This window comes from Monomorium pharaonis, chromosome 3, assembly GCF_013373865.1.
Source record: "Monomorium pharaonis isolate MP-MQ-018 chromosome 3, ASM1337386v2, whole genome shotgun sequence".
NCBI classification, from domain to species: Eukaryota; Metazoa; Arthropoda; class Insecta; order Hymenoptera; family Formicidae; genus Monomorium; species Monomorium pharaonis.
The window spans coordinates 5,600,233-5,620,407 of NC_050469.1; the positions used below are offsets into that span (position 1 = coordinate 5,600,233).

Genomic DNA, 20,175 nt, shown 5'->3' on the forward strand with positions numbered 1-20,175 from the left:
AAAACTCGACTTGGTCTAAGAACGTCTCTGTTTATGTATGCACATCCGCCCGTTTTCTTTCAAAGCACATAGTATAAACAGTAACAAACCGCCATTAAGCAAACAGAGGACTTGTGTGTCTGTAAATACTTCGCCTTACTATAAATTAGCACATGTGCAGCTTACAATGTGCACCTTATTCTTAAAAAATGATTTTTTAATTGTTAACATGCTTTGATGTTAACATGCTTTATAACTCCAATTTTCCATCGATTTTTAAAATTTTTATGTATAATTTCTACACTAGTAAATTTCGAAACTATATTTGTCGTCATATTATTCTCTTCTCATTTCTATATTGACATTAATAATTAATTTATATTATTAATTAACGTTATTAATTATCTACCTTTATATATTATTGATAACTATTAATTACATATAAAGAATGTAAAAGAATAATATTAAAAAATTTAGCGTCTGTTAGTGTTTTTTAAATATTTTTAAATTTCTTGATTTTGAAAAAATTATAATAAAAGTAATTTATTATCAAATAATTTATTATTATTATTTCTTGTCCATCTGTAAAAAACTGTAAAAATTAAAAACATTTAGTTAAACATAATTAACTAACATTGATACATGATCAAAAAGTATGTATTTATATATTTCACGTTTATAGGTGACTGGATTCTATCAATTAAATACACATTTTTTAATCTTTATAAATTATTTGTTTAGATTATATATGGAGTACATTTGGTGCATTTCTCATAACTATCATTTTTAACTATTCTATCATATCACACTGATAAGATATACTATACATATATATATATAATTAAAATCCCGATAAGATAATATTAAAATTTTTAACGTTTTATACGCTTAATATTTTTATTTAAATTATATTATTACTGATTACTAGCACAGAGAGTTCAAAAAGATCTCAATTGTGTATCACCAATTATGAATTCTTTTTGAGATGCAAAAAGAATTATTTTTATAAAATTTTGATCAAATTAATTCTTTTTGCATCTCAAAATTCATCTCAGAATTCATAATTGGTGACATACAATTGAGTTCTTTTTAAACTCTCTATGCTATCTGGAATATCATTAGAACACATCAATTTCTACATTGGAATTATTTACTAATTATTTGCTATTTTTTGCTGCAAAATTTTTTTGCTCCAGCCAAAAAAATACCAGTGGCTAGCCAATAGAAAAAAACCATATACATTAACCAAATTAAAAAATCATTAATATAGGAATTATTTGCTAATTATTTGCTAGCCTTTGGTGATAAAAAAAATTTTTTTGTCATCGAAAGATAGCAAATAATTAGCAAATAATTTCAATGTAGAAATTAATGTATTCTGGTGATATGGCTCAGCCAGCTTAATATACCTAAATTAAGGAATCCTGTTGTGACATTTTAAAAGTATCACAGAACTTGAATATTTTTTCTAAACGATCACATTGACCTATTCTATCGAGTTTACAAAAAAACTCTATAGAATAATCTCTATCATCGAAGTAAAAATATACAACTTTATCAGAAAATATTATCCAATTAAATCCAGATAAGTATGCATCGCACATTTGATGCGATAACCGCTCATTGCATCGAATCGTTAATCGACTGAAAGCTGCGTTCGCACAACCGAGATCGTGAGAGTTGAACAAACCACAAGTTAACACATCGATAACACTTTGTTGGGAAAATAGTGCCAGCCACATGAAATTAACGCTAAACTTAGCTAAATGCTCATCGACGCATTATTTCCTCTTTCCAGAAAAGCACTTATTGATTTTGTAGATGTAGATAATTATTGATAAATTAAATTTTTTTAAAAATAAATTATTTTCGCATCCTGGTTAATTATCTTGCATTAATGATATTTTTCATTAAAAACTATACACTTTGAAGTTGCGATATCAATTTAATTACATATGTTTGATATTAAGATAACATAGACACGTCTAATTACTTTAATTGATAGATCTATTTGATAGATCTATTTGATAGATACATTCTCGTTTTAGTACTTTTTGTATCTTTTTATTAACATAAACTTTTTTTAAATTAAAATAATCACAATTACACATAATTGGATACATGAGATATAGATAAGACAAAACTGATGATACAATAAATGGCATTTCGTCAAATAAACTTATTTTCAAATTTGTAAAATCTAATAAAAAATACATTAATGCGTTTTTATATTTATAATATTTATAATATAAGATTTTATTTTTGTTGTTAATACGATTAATATACATATAAGTTTTATACATTTTATGCTTAATATAATTTAGTTTTAATTAGAGTGCATTTATTTTAGATATAAATTTATAATTAATTTGGAAAATTCTAATTTTACTAGTAATACACACTGCATAACATAATCCAATCATAAAGAAAACTCGCTTTTATCAATATATTATGTCAAAAACAATTAAAAAGAATTTAACACGAAAAAATAAAAACTTAAAAACAAAATTCTTAGAAAACACCAATAACATTTTATTTACTTGGAAGTATACAAATTTCTAGCACTCTTACGTAACTTTGTTAATAACTGATACAATAACAATTTTGCAAAAAATGCAAAATCTTCAATTAAAACTTTTTTAATAACTTTAGCGATAGCATTCTTTTAATAATAATCCATCAAATATTTAACTTTATAATCCTAACGATCATTTATGTGAACTATAAATCACATAATAATTTTTATACTTCGCAATGCTCTGAAAAATGCGGCGATATTGGGATGATAATTTCATGTTTTGCACTATTAAAGATGTTCACGTCGAAGATGATTACGCAATTTGCGACGTTCTGGGTTTGTTTTGTAATATCGTTGTCGCAGTAAGATCAGGTTGCCAAGGTTACATAATTTTTTACAACGTATCGATCGAGATAATATCTTCTGACGCAAGTTAATGCCATTCTTAACTACTTAGAACTTAGACCAATTAGATTTGCCGTTTCTAATGTCTATTCCCTTTGAATCGAAAAGAGAATTCATTTCGCCACTGGAATTTCGCGCGAAAATGAAAATGACCGGGAGGCGTCAGTTCCACGAGCGTTTAATTCTTTAAGTCTTTTTGTGAGAACGCCTTTTAAAAGAGATTGTCGAAAGCACTTCTTTTCATCCCTTCGTTAAGAGTGGGAAAGACCAGACAAGAGCAGAGAGAAGCGAAACGCTATAGAAAAATAAGCTCGGCATGCGCCTATCGCTTATTCGACGATAAAGCCGATTGCACATTTTATATTGCTTTCGTCGAGGGATAATTTGCGGCTGGTTGCTGCGAAGAGTACGAATTTACACGCGAAAAACCAATCGGTCTAATCGAACGAACGCTGCAACTCGCCCATCGCCGGCTAATGCCATGGGCAATTCAGCCCGCACTCTCGTTTAGTTGCAGCTGGCTTCTTCTCACCCCACTAGCAATGAACGTAGTCTTCGTATATGACGAATAAAATCCAGAATAAGATGACCACGTCTAACGCTAGTATATGAGCCAAGTAGAGATTACGATGCTTCGTACAATATTCTTGCACACATACTTAAAATTATCATTAAAAGTGGTCGTCTCTACATACAGAACATGATTCATATTAAGTGAAGACGTAAAATCACGTTTAGCATTAAAAATTGCAGCAAAAACCTGTGGAAATGTGTTAATCCGCAAACTTAAAGCATTAATTAATCAACAAATTTTCGATGAATCGTTTATTGAACTTGAAGAAATAGTGTTCTTGTAAGACAATTCTATTATTATATAAATTATTTCAAAGTCTCTTGCGATATTATTTAATATAAGATACAAGTGAGAGAATAAAGAATTAGACGTACATTACATAGAAAGAATAGTTTTTTTTTCCCCATCAATTTCGTACTCTAATTAATATTCAATTACAATATGAGAGTGAATTGCTGTAATTTTTCAGTAAGATTTTTATTTTTAATTTTCTACAAAACCCTGTGCGATAGTCTAAATCCATACAAATGAAAATGTCGTATACGTTAGAGTAATTAGATAACAAAAACTTAAATGTGTGCCACCGGCTGAATCTCTTCGGCTCGATGGCGCCAAGCTGGGCGCGTATGCTGGGAGCAGCATGTTTATGTACTATGCAAATAAGCCAAACGCGTAGCGAACAATTGTTTAAACGAGCTGACAATGCAGACCACTGCCAGTTGTGCAAGTGCGGCTCACTTCTTCTCTGTGAATGTGCCTGGAGCACGCGTGTCGTTGGCCCTAACCACGCTATATATGAAAGGTTTCGCGGGTCAAACGTTCTGATGGGATCGAATAATGCCAGTGCGTGCCTTCACGAGAGTGTTCAACTATGACAATGAGCTCGGTAGCTAAACGAAATTATCAACGATCTGCATGGGAACGTAAACGGTCCGGATACTGGATGAGCGCTCTGTGTTTCTCACATGACGATAATTGGACATTAAATTGAAGTAGCACTGGCACAGTCAAATCTCGAAATTTTCTGACGATAAATTATTATGAGACTTTGTATTTTTTTCTTCGAAAATCTAATTAAGAGTTTTAGATAAGACTGTTTTAAAAATTTCATACAATTAAAAAAGTCTGATTTTAAAATCTAATTAATATTTCGATTAAAGTAAAAATGACAGGATCTATTTTCGCATAATAACGCGAAATAACGCTTCGAACTTTAGATTCTTATTTATATTTCAATCAAAACTCTTCTTAAAATGTAAATATTAGACATTCTGAAGACAGAAGAAACTTCATAAAACTTTATCAATTACATCGAAATTCTAAAAATGGTATGTTAATCTCTCATAGAAATTAATCGAGATGGAATCTCTCTCTTCAACATAATCATCTTATTTCAAGTAGAATAATCAAATGAGTAAGTAATCGATTAGACTACTGCATAGGATGAAATCAACATCGTTAATATTGTAATGTAATACGTACATTTTTTATTGAAATGAGGCAGAGCATTGATTAATCGATGCAGCTGTTTGTTCGATCAACTTATACCTCAGTCAATTTACACTTCGAAAAATTTATCAGTAGTTAAGGTAAAAAAGGTAAAATCGAACACTAATTTCGAAATAATTATATTGACCGGGAGAGACGGGGAGAGACCGGAAGAGACCGGGAGAAACCGGGAGAGATCAGGAGAGACGGAGAGAAACGGGGAGAGACCGGGAGAGACGAGTAGAGACCGGGAGAGACGGGGAGAGACGGAAAGAGACGGGTAGAGATTGGGAGAGACGGGTAGAGACCGGGAGAGACGGGGAGAGACCGAGAGAGACCAGGAGAGACGGGAGAGACCGAGAGAGGCGAAGAATGTTTCTATTGTGTTTAAATTAAGGTAATAAGAAAAATAAAGATGGCTTTTATTTTATTTATTGAAAAAAAGGAACTTATTTAAAAGTCTTTTGAATGGATTTCTAAATCCATGGCAGCTTTTAGAAAAAAAAGTTAGAAGTACGTGAATAAATGAATATTAGATTTATTAAAGATAGATAAATGCTTATTCAAAAATAAAATAAAAAAAGCAACAGTGAAGCAAGCTCTTGAAAGTTAAACAACGAAAGCAAAGAAAATTTGAAAAAAATGTAGCATAAGAATAGAGAGCCACAGCAACGCGTGGCAGGGCATAGCTAGTATATGAAAAAAAATAGTAAATGAAATTAATAAAAGGACAAATGACGCGCGCGAAATGTAATGTCCTAGTTCTTATAAAAATAATAAAAATACTACCAAACTGTGTAGAACGACTTTCTAAACTGTGCATATAGAGATATTGACCGTATATATTTAAGTAATGGTTCATTGGCCGGCTACAACGAATACAGCAACGTTCAGGAATGTACAGACTCAACGAGGAAAATTTAATCGAATAGAAAGTATTGTACGCTACTTAAATTAACGATCAATTACCCTGGTTTTACAGAAGAGCATTTAAATTTATGATCATATATCTAAGTTCGTAGCACGTGTTACAATTTGCAAATACTAGTTTCACCATCTAAACATAGACCTTTCATGTAGCATTGCATTATGCAACTGAATAGTAAAAAATAATTTGTAACAAATTTGCTAATCCGTTAAAAAAGTTAATCTCGAAATATATATTCTTCTAAACCAAAATATACCTACAATTATGTTATGTTTACAATGTAAATTTTATTAGAGCTTAACCCTTTGACGTCGCGTAACGAGTTCTGTGAAATTAAATACTAATAGCGCCTACTTTAAGCTGAATTTCCTGAATAAAAACTTTTTTTGAAAATTAATTTTTTATCCAAAACAATCTCAATCTGAAAGGGTTAATAAGGGTCCGCAAAAATAATGTAAGCTTCTTCGTAAAAAAAATCGTTATTGATAATAATGAATATTCATTAGCATAAACAAGCAATAACAAATTACATTATATATTACTAATCTATTAATTTTCAATGCCTGACTATATTTTTAAAAATAAATCTTGTGAGTTGTAAAAATACTCCGCAATAATTTAAACAAGCTAATATAGTAACTTGTTCACACAATTTTAACCGAGCTGTCGTTTATTACTCAATTTGCATTCTAAAATTTATTAAAGTTTTTCACGTGTGTATAACAATCGCTAACTGCTATAAGATATATGTCTGAATTAATATATGTATATCTGAATTAATATAATATTTATATTTGCCAATATATGTGCATTAATTGTAGCGTATTGATCAATATATTCAAATTTTCGGTCTCTTTAACGGAAAGGTGCTTTTATGAATATCTGCATGTACTGACTCAATAAAACATACGTGACGTATCGCAAGGACTTTCAGAAGTTCTAATCTATCTCCATATTAATTTCACGCTAAGATGGTATTTCATTCGCGGTTAAACAATCATTCTCGTCGTACACTTCCGATGGATTTTCGTACGTCCGTCTGCACGTATGCAGATATAGAGATGGTATAGCACGTACGTGTTGAAATCAAGTGTCGGCGCTCGTAAGCATGTTATCTTTCTTAACATGCACGTGTACCGATCCCCAATTCTGGCGTGGGCATGCATTTTACCGAGTTTCCGCGCGCCGAGTGCAAAATAATTTCGAGATAAGATAAATTACGCTCGAAAGCGTAGATAATTCCATTGCCTACTGCGGGTGACAACGTGAAAAATGTGCCAGGCAACTGTATACTCAAGTAGCCGGTATACACATGTATTTAGAACAGCTGTAAAAAAGCACTTTGACACACGCGAACTAACAGTTGAGCACAGTTTTTTTCCAATAACGTTCAACGATAATCCAACGTCAAATTCATTATGCAATAAAAACTCTTTAAAATAATGGAGATAAAAAAACGAAAGAAGGAACGAAATTCTTATATAAATCCGTGTATCGCGTTTTCCGTAGAATATAGCCCTTCAAAGCATTTGACTCTCAAATGCAGATGTACAAAAACGCATCTTCACACGAGAGATGAAGAAATCACAAAATCGAGGCGAAAATATTCAATGCTGAGTGTAGAAGCACGAGTGCAGACTTGAAAAGTAAGACGACATGAAGCCATAAGACTTCAAAGATAAGACTATCACATGACTCATCTCTTGGATTTTTCATATTTATAACTTATATATACATGTGTGTGTTGCAAACGCAACACATAATCGAAGCGAAAGCGAATTAATTCGAACCGATTAAGCTCGTGTAATTAAAAAGACTTAAATATACATAAAGAATTTTCAATATACAAGAAAACAACATACAGCTAATGAACAAATAGGGTCAGTCAAAATAATTTTCCAGTGATACACAGGTAAATAATATTTCTCCGAGTCTAACAATCACTGATGAAATTCTCAAAAGCGATTAACCGTTTGCTCGATAAAGATTACCGGGTAACGACTGTCTGTTATATCATCGTCTAACCCCCCCCCCCCCCCCAATAATTATCCCGAACGTTTACGTTTCGAAGAATCAGGTTTCGGCGATATTACAATCGCTCGGGATCAAGGCCGTGCTCCGAAAGGATTCTGCATAGGGGGCCTGCAATCGCCAGGTGCAAAGTGACACGCGCGCGCGAGATGACCACGTGCGGGACAGAGAAAGAATCCTCGGACCCCACGGCGTATTAGCCCGCGCACGCCCACATACGTCATACTCACGTACATACGTGTGTAAACATACACGCACGCACCTATGTAGACGACTTCCATCTTGAGATATTCGGACGCAGCCACCGGATCGCAGCCAACGTTAATATCCAGGGACACGGGGCGACCGCATCAGTCGCCGGCGAGGCGTCGCGACGCCGTCGATCGAATCGCAAGTCAGCACGCGCGAGGCAGGCACGCACACACAACGCACATACACACACACACACACACAGACACCACAGAGAGACGCGCGCGCGCGGAAGAGAGGCGCTCGCCGCTTGCCGAGGTTAGAATCGGCCGATCGCGCGCGCGCACGCGCCCACACGAGGATGCTACGCCACTTGTTGATTCTTCTGACAAGTCAAAGAGGCACACCGGCCACGCCGGACACGCACTCACGCACACCGCACCGACGCACTCGTCGCCGCCGCCGCCGCGCCGTCGTCGCACGCGCGCTCGCACGCATCAACTCTTCAGCTTTCTCCTTCTCTCTCTCTTTCTCTCTTTCTCTCTTAGGAGCGAGACGACGACACTCTCGTTCGGAACCTTTACGACCGTCGTAGCCGGGGGCCGCGCGACGACACACCTCGTGACATCCCGCGATTTCACGTTCCCCCCGCACTGCCGTCCCGTTTTTTCGAAGCTGACGAGCGCAAGGGAAAAAAAAAGCAGGAGACAGCGGAACGCGATCGACGTCCCTCTCGCGCTAGCTAACGTCAATCGACGACTGCCAAAGGCGGCTTATACGATACGTCGCCGCGCACGCACGCCGGCCAAGCCACGAGCGAACTGGCAACCTCGGATAACTCGTCGTAAGGCCCAACTTCCCTCACCACGGTGCAGCACACGTCGGAGCTCCAGCGTAACTCCGTCCTCGGTCTCGTCTCGTCCGCGCCGCGTATCGCGTTCCTTCTCGCTCCAATCGCGCGAGAGTTCCCCCTTTCTCCAGGCACGCCTCGCCTGTAGGCCCCCACGGATATAATCGTACGAAGGAAATAAAAGAGTAATAAAAATTTTTATAATCGTCCCTTTGCGTTGAGACTACGCGAAAGAGACGCAACTACGGGGACGAACGCGTTCCGGTGCACCGTGTACTTTTTTTTAATTGAGAACTGAGCTTCAACTCTGAAGGCCATAGGTTTCAGAAGATCTAGAATCCTGGGGACAAATTTTTTATATCAAGGATCAAGTTATATCAGCGTGGATTTAATTTTATCAATCCGGATTATATTAATGAGATATGTTCTAGTGTAATTTAATCTATTTGAAGATTTTTTCCCCTGAGATATGAATCTACAGAATCAAACGCACCGGGACACTATAATGAATATGATGGAATAATTGTAACGTAAAGGAACCCTACTTTTCAGAAATTTTTATTACGCGTAATGAGAATATATATAACGATCATAATTTTTAACATATATTGCGTTCATATTCTCTACATAAGGTTCTTCATTATCATTTCTTTCCCATGTATAATTACGTTTTCCGCGGCACATTTCAGAAATACCTGTAATGCCGTTCGTCGCAAATAAAGAATGGAGCGATCTCAAGGTGAGGGGACCCTTCGATCGTGTAATCGAGTGTCCGGGCCCTATTCTGCTGGCCGTAAGGCCCAGCGCATCACAGGTAAACAGGGATTCAGAAATCAGAGGAAGTATACTACCAATGGAGCAGGTATAGGTGCGTCCTGGGTCCCGCGAAACGAAACTTAAATCTACAATCGGTCGCATGATTTGAAAACACGATGATTCTACGCACGTGCGTAGACTACACTGACAGTTCTCGTGTAGAGAATTTATAATCTAAAAATCTAAACAACGTACAATAATATAACAATGTTAACCTAAAACTCATAAAATAAATTCTTTTTTTTTTTAAGTTAGTGTATAACAGGAAGTTTATTTTAATGAACAATTTTTTATGACAACTCTACAAAAGATTTCATATGGATGTCGGTTCTGTAGCGCATCTCTTGTGATTTAAAAAAATTTAAAGCGGACATTTGTGACACTTTATAATTAATAGCGTTCACGTAATATCTTTATATCTTCATTTTACTGTCAGATAAATTTTACAAATTACAAGATCCAATTCTACCACGACCTCACGTTTGCCACGACCCGGAATATTTCCGATAGATATCTGTTTTCAGTTTATGAATTTATAATTAAAATTAATTTTATGTACAAGTTACAAGATACTCAATTCTGCCATGAATTCGCATGTCTTATCGCGACCTGAAAGTTTTTCCGAGATATCTGTAGATATCTGTTTTCAATTCTGAACGATCTCTAACGAGAATTGTCAAGATCAGGCTACCAACACTGTATGAGACCGGAATTTCTGATCGTCGTCATTGCTGCAATGAAACTAGTACGTTTTGCATCAACCCTAATGCATTCTCGATAGCGATGTGTGTGCTACAGAAATGCTTGTGTCAATAACCTAAAGATAGCATCTTGATGTCATTATATATTGGCCTCACTAATAAAGCTATGCATGATCGCACGCATTACGAGTATAAATCTAATTAATTTTGTATCTAAAATCTGTTTACGGTAATGCCAATTAATATTATGAAGTACTTAAAACAAAATCCCCCATTGGCTGTTCAAACAATATTTCTCTGTCCTCGTTTTATGGCTCTTGATTTATAAATCTTATATATGTTTTTACGAAAATTTTTTGAAAAATGTTTAGTATTGTTATGATTTAATATACAATTGCAACTAATTATTTTAGATTTGCTCGATGTACATAGTTAATTACAAAATGCTATTTCATAATAGTTGCAGTTACACCCACACGCACTCTCTCTCTCTCTCTCTCTCTCTCTCTCTCTCTCTCTCTCTCTCTCTCTCTCTCTCTCTCTCTCTCTCTCTCTCTGCATGGAGATTCTGCACGTACTCTATTTGCATGCTTATGTATACTTCATGATATCTTGATAAAAGTATTCTGAAGATTTGCCATTGCTTGTCAAGAGATGATAATTAAAAATCTACTATTGTTCTGAATAGATTTGAACTTGGAACTTTAGAAAACCGCACGTAACTCTTACACTATGATCGCACAAACAAACGATATAAGATAAAAAAGTTACTGTAATGTCTCTCTTAAGTAAAAAAAAAAACAGATAATTATAATATGTTTTAAACAATTTTTAACTTTCGAAATACAATTCATACCTGAATTAACACATAAATATGTTTTTAAATCGGTAACATAAACAAGATTTTGGTAGTATTGAAAAAGAGCCAATTTTCGTGGAAAATCAACAATGCCTTCATCAAAAGCACTCTTATATAAAAGCGTATATTTTTTCTAACACGCAAGGGATTTATACAGTTTTATTACGTCAGAAACATGTCACTTTCGACAAGAGAAAGTAAACATTCCATTGGCCAAGAAATATTTAGACTACTTAGAACAATGGTTTCTCAATACGAAAACAATGCTACAGTTATCTTTCCTAGCATTTTCGTTGTAACATTGCCGTGCATTTACGATTTACAGCACTAACACGACTAAATAAAGAAAGCTGTAAGCAATTCTACCGCTATCCCGCTCTCTTTAATAAAGCGTTTTTTTTTTTTTTTTAATTTATTTTATTAAAATTTTATATTTGTTAGAGAAGTAATTTTTATTTTACTTTTTTAGCTTCTTAAGTTCTCCTTGCCGCAGAAGGAAGATAATATTATTACGTCGCACAAGTTAAGAGTTAAATCAGATTTATTAATCCTTTGCGACTTTAAAGCGTAGAAGTGAAATACACATCGTAACTTATAATAATTTTGTACATATATTTCTAAATTGGACAGTCAACGAATAAAATTTTTTAATATTATTTTTATGTATAATAGTTTATCAATAATGAAAAATAAAATATTAAATTAGACAACACTGATAACATTGAAAAAGAAACAGAAATTTTTAAATAAAGTTATTTCTTTCTATTATATCTTGAACAACATTGGCGTGAATATTTTAAAAATAATTATAATTAGAAATTATACTAGAAATTGTATTTCTACAGCAAAATTAGTATATTTAAAATCACAATAAAAACTCGTGCATAAAACATACATAAAAATGTACTAATTGAGATAGACATTATACTCACATATATCATCCATTCTGTATTAATTTATCTCCACATAGTTATGTACAAAGTTCGAGATGAGATATAAATATATTTCACTAGAAACTTTTTATTATTTAATTTTATTATTTCAATACATTTTTCATAATTATTTGCACGAATGTCAATTTCAAATATTGATGCAGCACAAATCGTTAACACAATTTATTAATGTAAAAATCATCATAAAATAATAATTCGCTATCGATGATGTTAGTAATTGAACATGCATCTCTCTGGAGCGCGAAAAATAATATGTAATTTAATAACATAAACATTTAAATAATAAAAAGATAAAACATTTAAATATAAAATAAATTTTATACCATATAGTATATACCATATAGTATGTCTACAAAATGTATTAAATTACATTTAAATATTGGACAATTAATTTTATTAAAAATAGCTGCTGTTTAATAACTTGATTTTTCAACTTTTTGATTTTCTGAAATAAGTACAATAAATAATTTATAACATATAGAAAACTTGATAATCTTCTTTTTATAACTATTTAATTAAATGAATACGCACACACGTGTTTATCATTTTGCTATAATTGACTGCACATTGATTACATCCGTGCATTGTGATTTAAAACGGTCAGACTGCTAATTACGATGAAACGAACGATGAAAGATATAATCGTTCATTTAATCAAAATAAAAAAAGTGCCTTTATATTACATTATTGATTTAGTAATATATACGAATACTTTCTTTACGTGACATATATTATACACTAAAACACATATATTATATTTCTTTAAATGCCTCTAATAGAATTGATTCAAGACGAAAATTTTCACGGGTAAAACAATCAAGTTACAATTAAAAAGATATAAAAAATTAAAAGTTATAATAATCTATTTGACATAATAAAATAATTATATATTAAACACCGTTGACTTTACAGCACAAAGAAATAATAAGTTCTTCTCGTTTAATAACAAAAGGCAAAGTCACTCGGAGTTTATGTTCTAGCAAATTCTTCCTACTATACAGATCATATATTTGCAAGTACTCTTTGGGAAAACTTCACACCCTAAATGATTGTTAGTTTCACTCGCTTCCGTCAAGAACGATTGTTGTTTCCGAATAGCGGTCCACGGGTAATCTAGCGCGGCTACGGAGTCAGGGAACTTCTATAATAATAGCGCATTGGACTTTCCATAACTCGGAACGACCTCATGGGACGCAGCCCGTCGCGACACTGCGCGGCATCCCAGATTTCGACCCTGCGGGTGATCTCGGCAGATGTTAGCGCCGACGCATCAAACACCCTCTTGATATTCGACTTAACTGATTTGTTAAGTTAAAATATACTCAAAACGTGTTTATTGGAAGGTAGAAGTAAATCAACTATATCGGCATATACACTTAGTTTTTTTATATAAAATTTCTTAAACAAAAGCTAAAAAAAATAGCTGAAAACGTAAACGTAAACTAAAATGGTGTTAACAGTTTCTATAATCTTGTTTCATATTTTGTAATAATTAATGTTTTCGCAACATAATCAAAAATAAACGTCTGAGAAATTAAAATAATTTAATAAAATAATTTAATACATCAATAATATATAATATAACTCACTATTGTTCAAAATTTAAAACATGCAACTTATAAGAGAAAATGGTAATTTTGTTCTCACTTTTGACGAATTCGTTTTTAGTATATTTTATATAGAAACAAACATAAATGGATGCACTATTGATTTTGACTTCTTTAATTATCTAGTAGATCAATGTTTAATTTTCGAGAAATAGTGCCGCTTTAGGAAGGTTATATCAATATTGACGACCTTTCTCTATCATTAATATTTAAACAGATCTCATATTAATGTGCGCTTTCTGACAGGTCTGCCTTTAATATTCTATAATTATTAATATTGCAGATTATAACAATTTATATCGTATTTGAAAAAATAAAGGAATGATAACATAATCTTTTTTGTACAGTACGCGCATCATCGATTGAGCCTTGGGACAATCCGGGAGCCTCTGCTACCGAGTGCAGTCGCTAGATTTATTTGCCGACAGTTGAGCACACAGAACGAAATTGCCTCAATATCGTTTACGTTATCCACAACATTGGCATTCCGGCTCCACGGTATACGTATTTACGTGTTTCAAAGTAAATTTAATAAGACAGGCGAATATTAGGAGCGCGGACAAAGTAATCCATCAACAAAGAAGCTACGGCCGTAAAAGACAATGTGGCGATTATCTATAAAAAGACACGCCGAAAGGAGACAACGATGTAAAGCACAACGCGAAGAACATGATTGTGCTGATCATCTCTATTTATAATCACGTAAACGACATATGTCACGATTCTACACAGTGAATAGAATAAAGTATTACTACATACGTCTAAACGTGACGTGAATCCTAGACACATAGATTGTAACAAATCTTTTACATTTTTCTTTGGATATTCACAAGTTTTAGTCGCATAACGCTATCGGAAATGTTTTTAGATTTATATAAATTATCTTAAGATTATAATATTAATGTAAAATTATAGCATTCTCTTTTTCTTATCATATTTGAATTTTAATTTCTAATTTGAATTTGTTATCGCGTATAACTGAGAAGCACATAAAATCTAAAATTAAGTTCTTCTAAAATACTGTATAATACATAGATTTAAAAAATGGAAGTTAGCAAATATGCGAAACGTATCGTCAAACACCGTTTGCCAGAATATTACATGATTTTACATGGTTATACATTTTAACAGAATGTTATGTTATATATCATTTTATATGGTTACATTGTTTATCAAAATATGTTACATTCTACAACGATGTAACGAAAGTATGTCAGAAATTGTGTAACATTTTCTCCTGAGTGTATAAGACACGTTTGTTTTTTTTCTACCGCAAGTAGAAAATAAGTACAAAGTACATAAACAAGTACAAAGTAAAATCGGTCTCTAATAATTTGATTGTTTTAAATTTTTCAATCTTACATACACAAGATTCTACTATTTACAGTTTAATAGAAGATCCAAATTGAAAATCAGTCTGATTGATATATTATGTTTTCAATGTCGCAACTTTCTCTTATCAGCCTGAATGTGATTTAAGATATCTATACTCAGAAGTTTTGCTCAATAAAACTTCACAAAACAGATGTAAAGGTTCAGCATGGAGAATGTTTATTTATATACATATGTAATAAATTATGTATGTTTACATCAATCTCTTACAGAAGATCTTATCTTCAGTTTTACACGCCGTTTATTACAAATATACATTTTTGATAAAACCGTTGCTAAATTTATTAAAGTACGTTATTATTACACAATACACAAATCAAAGATGCATCTAAATATTATCCCACGTAGTAGAATATTGATCATATTTCAAAAATCTCATTCCACGTGTTAAATAACATTTAAATTAAATCGAATATATTACATTTATACTGCATAAATTATTTGTACAATTTTGTACAATTCAACTTCTTGACAACTCTAAACTATGTATATAACAAGATAATAAAACTTTCAAATTTAAAACTTTTACATTTTCCAGAATGATATTCAAAAAGGTCTTCAAAAGATTGGAATTTTCGTCTAGACACATAGTGCTTGGATTTTTATTAGAATACGTGTTATCCGAATTCTCTTACCTTTCGTACTTGAGATTTGCTTCTCGACGGTCTCGACATGCTGCGGTTCTTCTGGTATTTGAATAATCCAACGAATTTTCCTCCGCTGCATCTGAAACGCGACCGACCGCGTAAACAGTCGATAATCTAGCAGTATTTATGAACTGCAAAGTGTCGCACGGTTCGCAACCGATTCTAGGCGCTAGACTAAATGAGATTAGTAATGTAAGGCAGATTTAAAGTCGTCGCGACAGACGGTATCAGTGACGATTAATTTTTTACAGAGGTTCGCCGATAATACGAACGATTAAAACTATTATTTCTATCGGTAGTAGTAATCCGTAAACCTTTGAATTATTACGAAAACACTTACGATTTCTGCTGATTCTTATTTTCGTGCAATCACACTCATTAGTACATTATTTGAATTCAAAAGCAAAATTTAATTTTGGAACTATCCTTCCGTTACGTATTTAAAGTTATAATAAGAAGATTCTAGATTATAATTGTATAATACGAATAACAATTATATTAATACATTAATCACGCCTTCTCTGATTGAAACAGAAATTTATTAATGACTTTAAAAATCACGAGATTTAAATCGCGAAGTATATTGAATCAAATAGCTTTATTAGAGAATTATTATTTTATTATTTTTTATAAAATTTTCTTCAGCACGCATCAAAGTCTTTTTATCCACACACATATTTTATTAAATTATTTGCAATTTAAGATATATAATTTATAACGCATATAGGTATGCGATGAGGGAAATATTTCTGCAATTAATCAAAAGCTTTTTGCGCTCGATTAAGTATGAAATCCATTGAACGGAGCCAAAACAACAAGCATGCTAGTCTCGTATAATTACGATTTGTTACGCGAAACAGATGACCTCCACCTGTACACGTTCGCACAAATTGCGGGTGATTACATGCTTCCTATTGTATAATCATCAATGGAAACAAAGCTGAGAGCATCATCGACGCCCTGCGCGGGATGACGGCGCGAGCGGGCCCTATTGTTTTCCGCGCGCGCCCAGCTTCCCCAATAATTCACACGCCTCTTCTGATATCCCACGAAATCGAAATCGCGATGTGGAGAACGCGCGTCATTTTTCGCGCCTGATCGACCTGGAGTTTTTGTACGAGCAATCGTTCACCTCGAAGACGGCCGCGTGACATCGGGGAAAAAGTTCTCGCTTCTCGTTTTTCGTTCGCCGGGCGTCGCGGACGATAAGCTGACGGACGAGCACTGACAGGCGATTTGGTCAGCGGAAGTGACCACTGGCCATCCGGACTGGCTCCCGCGTCGCGTCCGGAGCGCGTGCTCACTGTATATGTCAACTACTCGACACACGACGAGGAATTGTCAATCGGCGCGCCTACACGCTCAGCACCCGTCGCGGCCGGTGCGTCTTGGCGAGAGAGACACGACTAATACAATCGCCGGCGAACTTCATCGTTGCGTCTACGTTCGCGACCGCAACCTGTCATACGTGCGGCGTAAGACCCGATAATAAACATGATAATAAGTGTATATGCAAGAACTCCTGCGTACGATCTATTGTGTCTCTCCATACGATTTTTTTAGCACAAAAAATAGTATATATTCGTTTTTAGACATGAAAAAAAAGGTCAGTCGATCGATAATTTGAAAATTTAATTTTACACGCACGCGCGCGCACACACACACACACACACACACACACACACACACACACGACCATATATGTGTATAATATAATTTAAAGTAGAAATAAACTATAAGACAAATATATCGTCAGCATCCCCTTAGCCCCTTAATCTTCATGGGCTGCATCAGACTTAATTTTGACGTGGCCTCGAAAAATATATATTTATAGTGTGACAGTTGAGATCGAACCTGGAATTCGTTGATTAATTGATTATTGACCTTTTTTACATGGAATCTAACCACGCATCATTACAATTTCAATCAATAAGACATTATAAAATTCATAAAAGCTGAAAAAATTTCGAACTGGCGTTGTATGGCGCCAATAATTTGTTTTTCGGAAAAAGCAGAATGATTGGCTCATCACTAGATAGATATTCCGTTCTATGCAAAAACGTCAATACGACGTTTAGCAGCATTTTATGGCTATGGCTTATTACGAAAATTTGTGTGCAACAGTCGATCTTCACTCCAATTTATTTCCAAAAAGAATCGCACTATTCTCACAGTACATGCTGTTTATTAATCGTCTCTTTCTGGTATAGGAATCTCAGCCAATCAAACGCTGATACCGGTTTAACAAGTGTTTAACTGGCTGTTCCTACACTAGCTACACTCAAAAGGGACTCGACGAACAGCGTGAAGCGTGTGATGAACATGATTTGATGCGTTTTATATCCTAAATTGTTTCAAGTGACTAACTTTTCTGTTTTCGAAGTATTATATTTGATTTTAATTTTAAAAATATCTGATTTTTTCCTGGTTAAATTAAATTCGAGAATTGATACTTAAAGAAGGAGAAAAAGAAAAACGTATCGCCACGTGTAGGTTAGATTTGCACTGTACATATACAGTATATCTTATTGAGAACAAATATTTGTTAAAATATTATAAAATGTATCTCATGTATTACTTGGATGACAAAGGAAATCGGGTGTACACTTTACAGGTAATATATATATACTGTATTGTAATATATAATAAAATATACTGTAAGTCACAATATATTGAGCCACAATGTATTGCAACATATATTAAATTATATTGATACAACATAATAAAGTTCATATTATTACATATTTCTGTAATTTCTCTTTTTAAATGGATTATTATAACTCGCAATGAGCTTCACTATATTATTTTTTTGTTATGATAGTCTTAAAGATAAAATCTTAGATTTTCTATTTCTTTTAATAATTGATTAATTTTTATAGAAAGTAGATCCTAATGGAAAGCCTACCTTGTCTGCACATCCAGGTAAATCATTAATACATTTTTATTTTGCACAAATATTTTACATAGAATAATTATGAAAGGATTAACATCAAATGTTTTTACAGCACGGTTTTCTGTAGAAGACAAATATTCAAGAGAAAGAATTACTATGAAGAGAAGATTTGGTCTTCTTTTGACGCAGCAACCACAACCTAAATATTAATGTTCAATATAAAATTTGTTGAAAAATGTAAGATATGAATGAAAGGAAGTATATGATATTATGATGTGACCTGGTACCATTAAGTACAATAATCTTCATATTTTTATCGGTAGGAGGTGGTTCAACTTTTACACCCACAACTTCCTTTAGTGATAACCAGGAAAAATCTGTACATAAAATTATTACAGTTTACACCATGGAACTGCATCTAACATCATTATTGCAATCTGATAACAAGAAATTATTTCTATCAAAAACTTATTAATAAAACTTATTAATATACTTAAATATCATTTAATTATTTCATATATTGTCTTGTTCTGTTAATAGTAAATAACACATTTCTTACGTATTAATTTTCGTTTTCACGTATCAATGCCGACACATATTTATCTGTACAAATTTCATTTACAATTTATTATCTCTGTACGTTATAAAAAATAAAAATTGTATACAATATCTTCTGACTTGCAATATAATACAATTATATTTAGAAAATTGTAATAAGATTATAATTTATGATCTTATTAATTTTATGTAAATAGCCGAAATTTACTAAAATAACATATATGGTGCGTTATATAAGAAATTCGAAATATAAAACCAATATTGAGTTTCACTTGACAATCTTACAATTTCATTAACTATTAACATATTGATATGACTTTATTTTTTGACATTAAAGAATATTAAAACTTATAGTATTTTTTATCACAATTACAATTATTCATCAACTGCATTTAATTATTATTTAGACTAGCGTGTAGTTACGTAATTTTTAATGATTATGCATAGTTGATAGAATATATTCTACAATAAAACGTAAATTAAACGATTGTATCCTGCTTAAGAACAAATTTTATGTGGAAAATTTTTTTTTTTAGAATTTTGAAGATTGTATCACAGGTTGATTATTAAAGTACCAAAGTCACATTATCACATTTATTTTATAAAACGAATATAACTTATTTTTCAAAAAGAGACTAAAATACTTATTGTATATTTTATATCTAGGCATTATGTGCTTGTGTGTGTGCGTGCGCACACATATACATATAGCTTATATTTACTTTTAAAATATTACTACACATAATTTTGAGTATAGAATCAAGATATTGTAATAATTACTTGAATA

General features: G+C 32.9%; 2 protein-coding genes across 22 annotated transcripts in view; one reads left to right on the forward strand and one right to left on the reverse strand.

Annotated features, from left to right (window-relative positions):
* LOC105833385 (dystrophin, isoforms A/C/F/G/H) overlaps nt 1-16,031 on the reverse strand; it is a 459,023-nt gene extending 442,992 nt beyond the window's left edge. For 14 of the 21 annotated variants that reach the window (XM_036283830.1, XM_028191394.2, XM_028191395.2 and 11 more), the window contains exon 1: nt 15,926-16,031. In XM_036283830.1, the coding sequence (XP_036139723.1) occupies nt 15,926-16,016 (91 nt within the window). In that variant the 5' untranslated portion in view covers nt 16,017-16,031. Of the gene's footprint in view, nt 1-8,185; nt 8,952-12,270; nt 12,717-13,189; nt 13,528-15,925 lie in introns of those variants that run through there. The other 7 variants (XM_036283836.1, XM_036283834.1, XM_036283835.1 and 4 more) reach the window with 7 other exon arrangements.
* A 2,167-nt stretch (nt 16,032-18,198) lies between these two features.
* LOC105833388 (H/ACA ribonucleoprotein complex subunit 3) lies at nt 18,199-19,500 on the forward strand. Its single transcript, XM_012675108.3, has 4 exons — nt 18,199-18,551; nt 18,817-18,859; nt 18,943-19,067; nt 19,154-19,500. Exons 1-3 carry the CDS (start codon nt 18,498-18,500, stop codon nt 19,038-19,040), a joined length of 195 nt encoding a protein of 64 aa, XP_012530562.1. The 5' UTR covers nt 18,199-18,497; the 3' UTR covers nt 19,041-19,067; nt 19,154-19,500.
* The last annotated feature ends 675 nt before the right edge of the window (nt 19,501-20,175 follow it).

Bases quoted from the DNA above. Each gene is read 5' to 3' on its own strand.
- LOC105833388 (XM_012675108.3), top strand. From the start codon at position 18,498: ATGTATCTCATGTATTACTTGGATGACAAAGGAAATCGGGTGTACACT. The intron at 18,552-18,816 runs GTAATATATATA...TAATTTTTATAG, and splicing joins ATCGGGTGTACACTTTACAG to AAAGTAGATCCTAATGGAAA. The intron at 18,860-18,942 runs GTAAATCATTAA...ATGTTTTTACAG, and splicing joins TACCTTGTCTGCACATCCAG to CACGGTTTTCTGTAGAAGAC.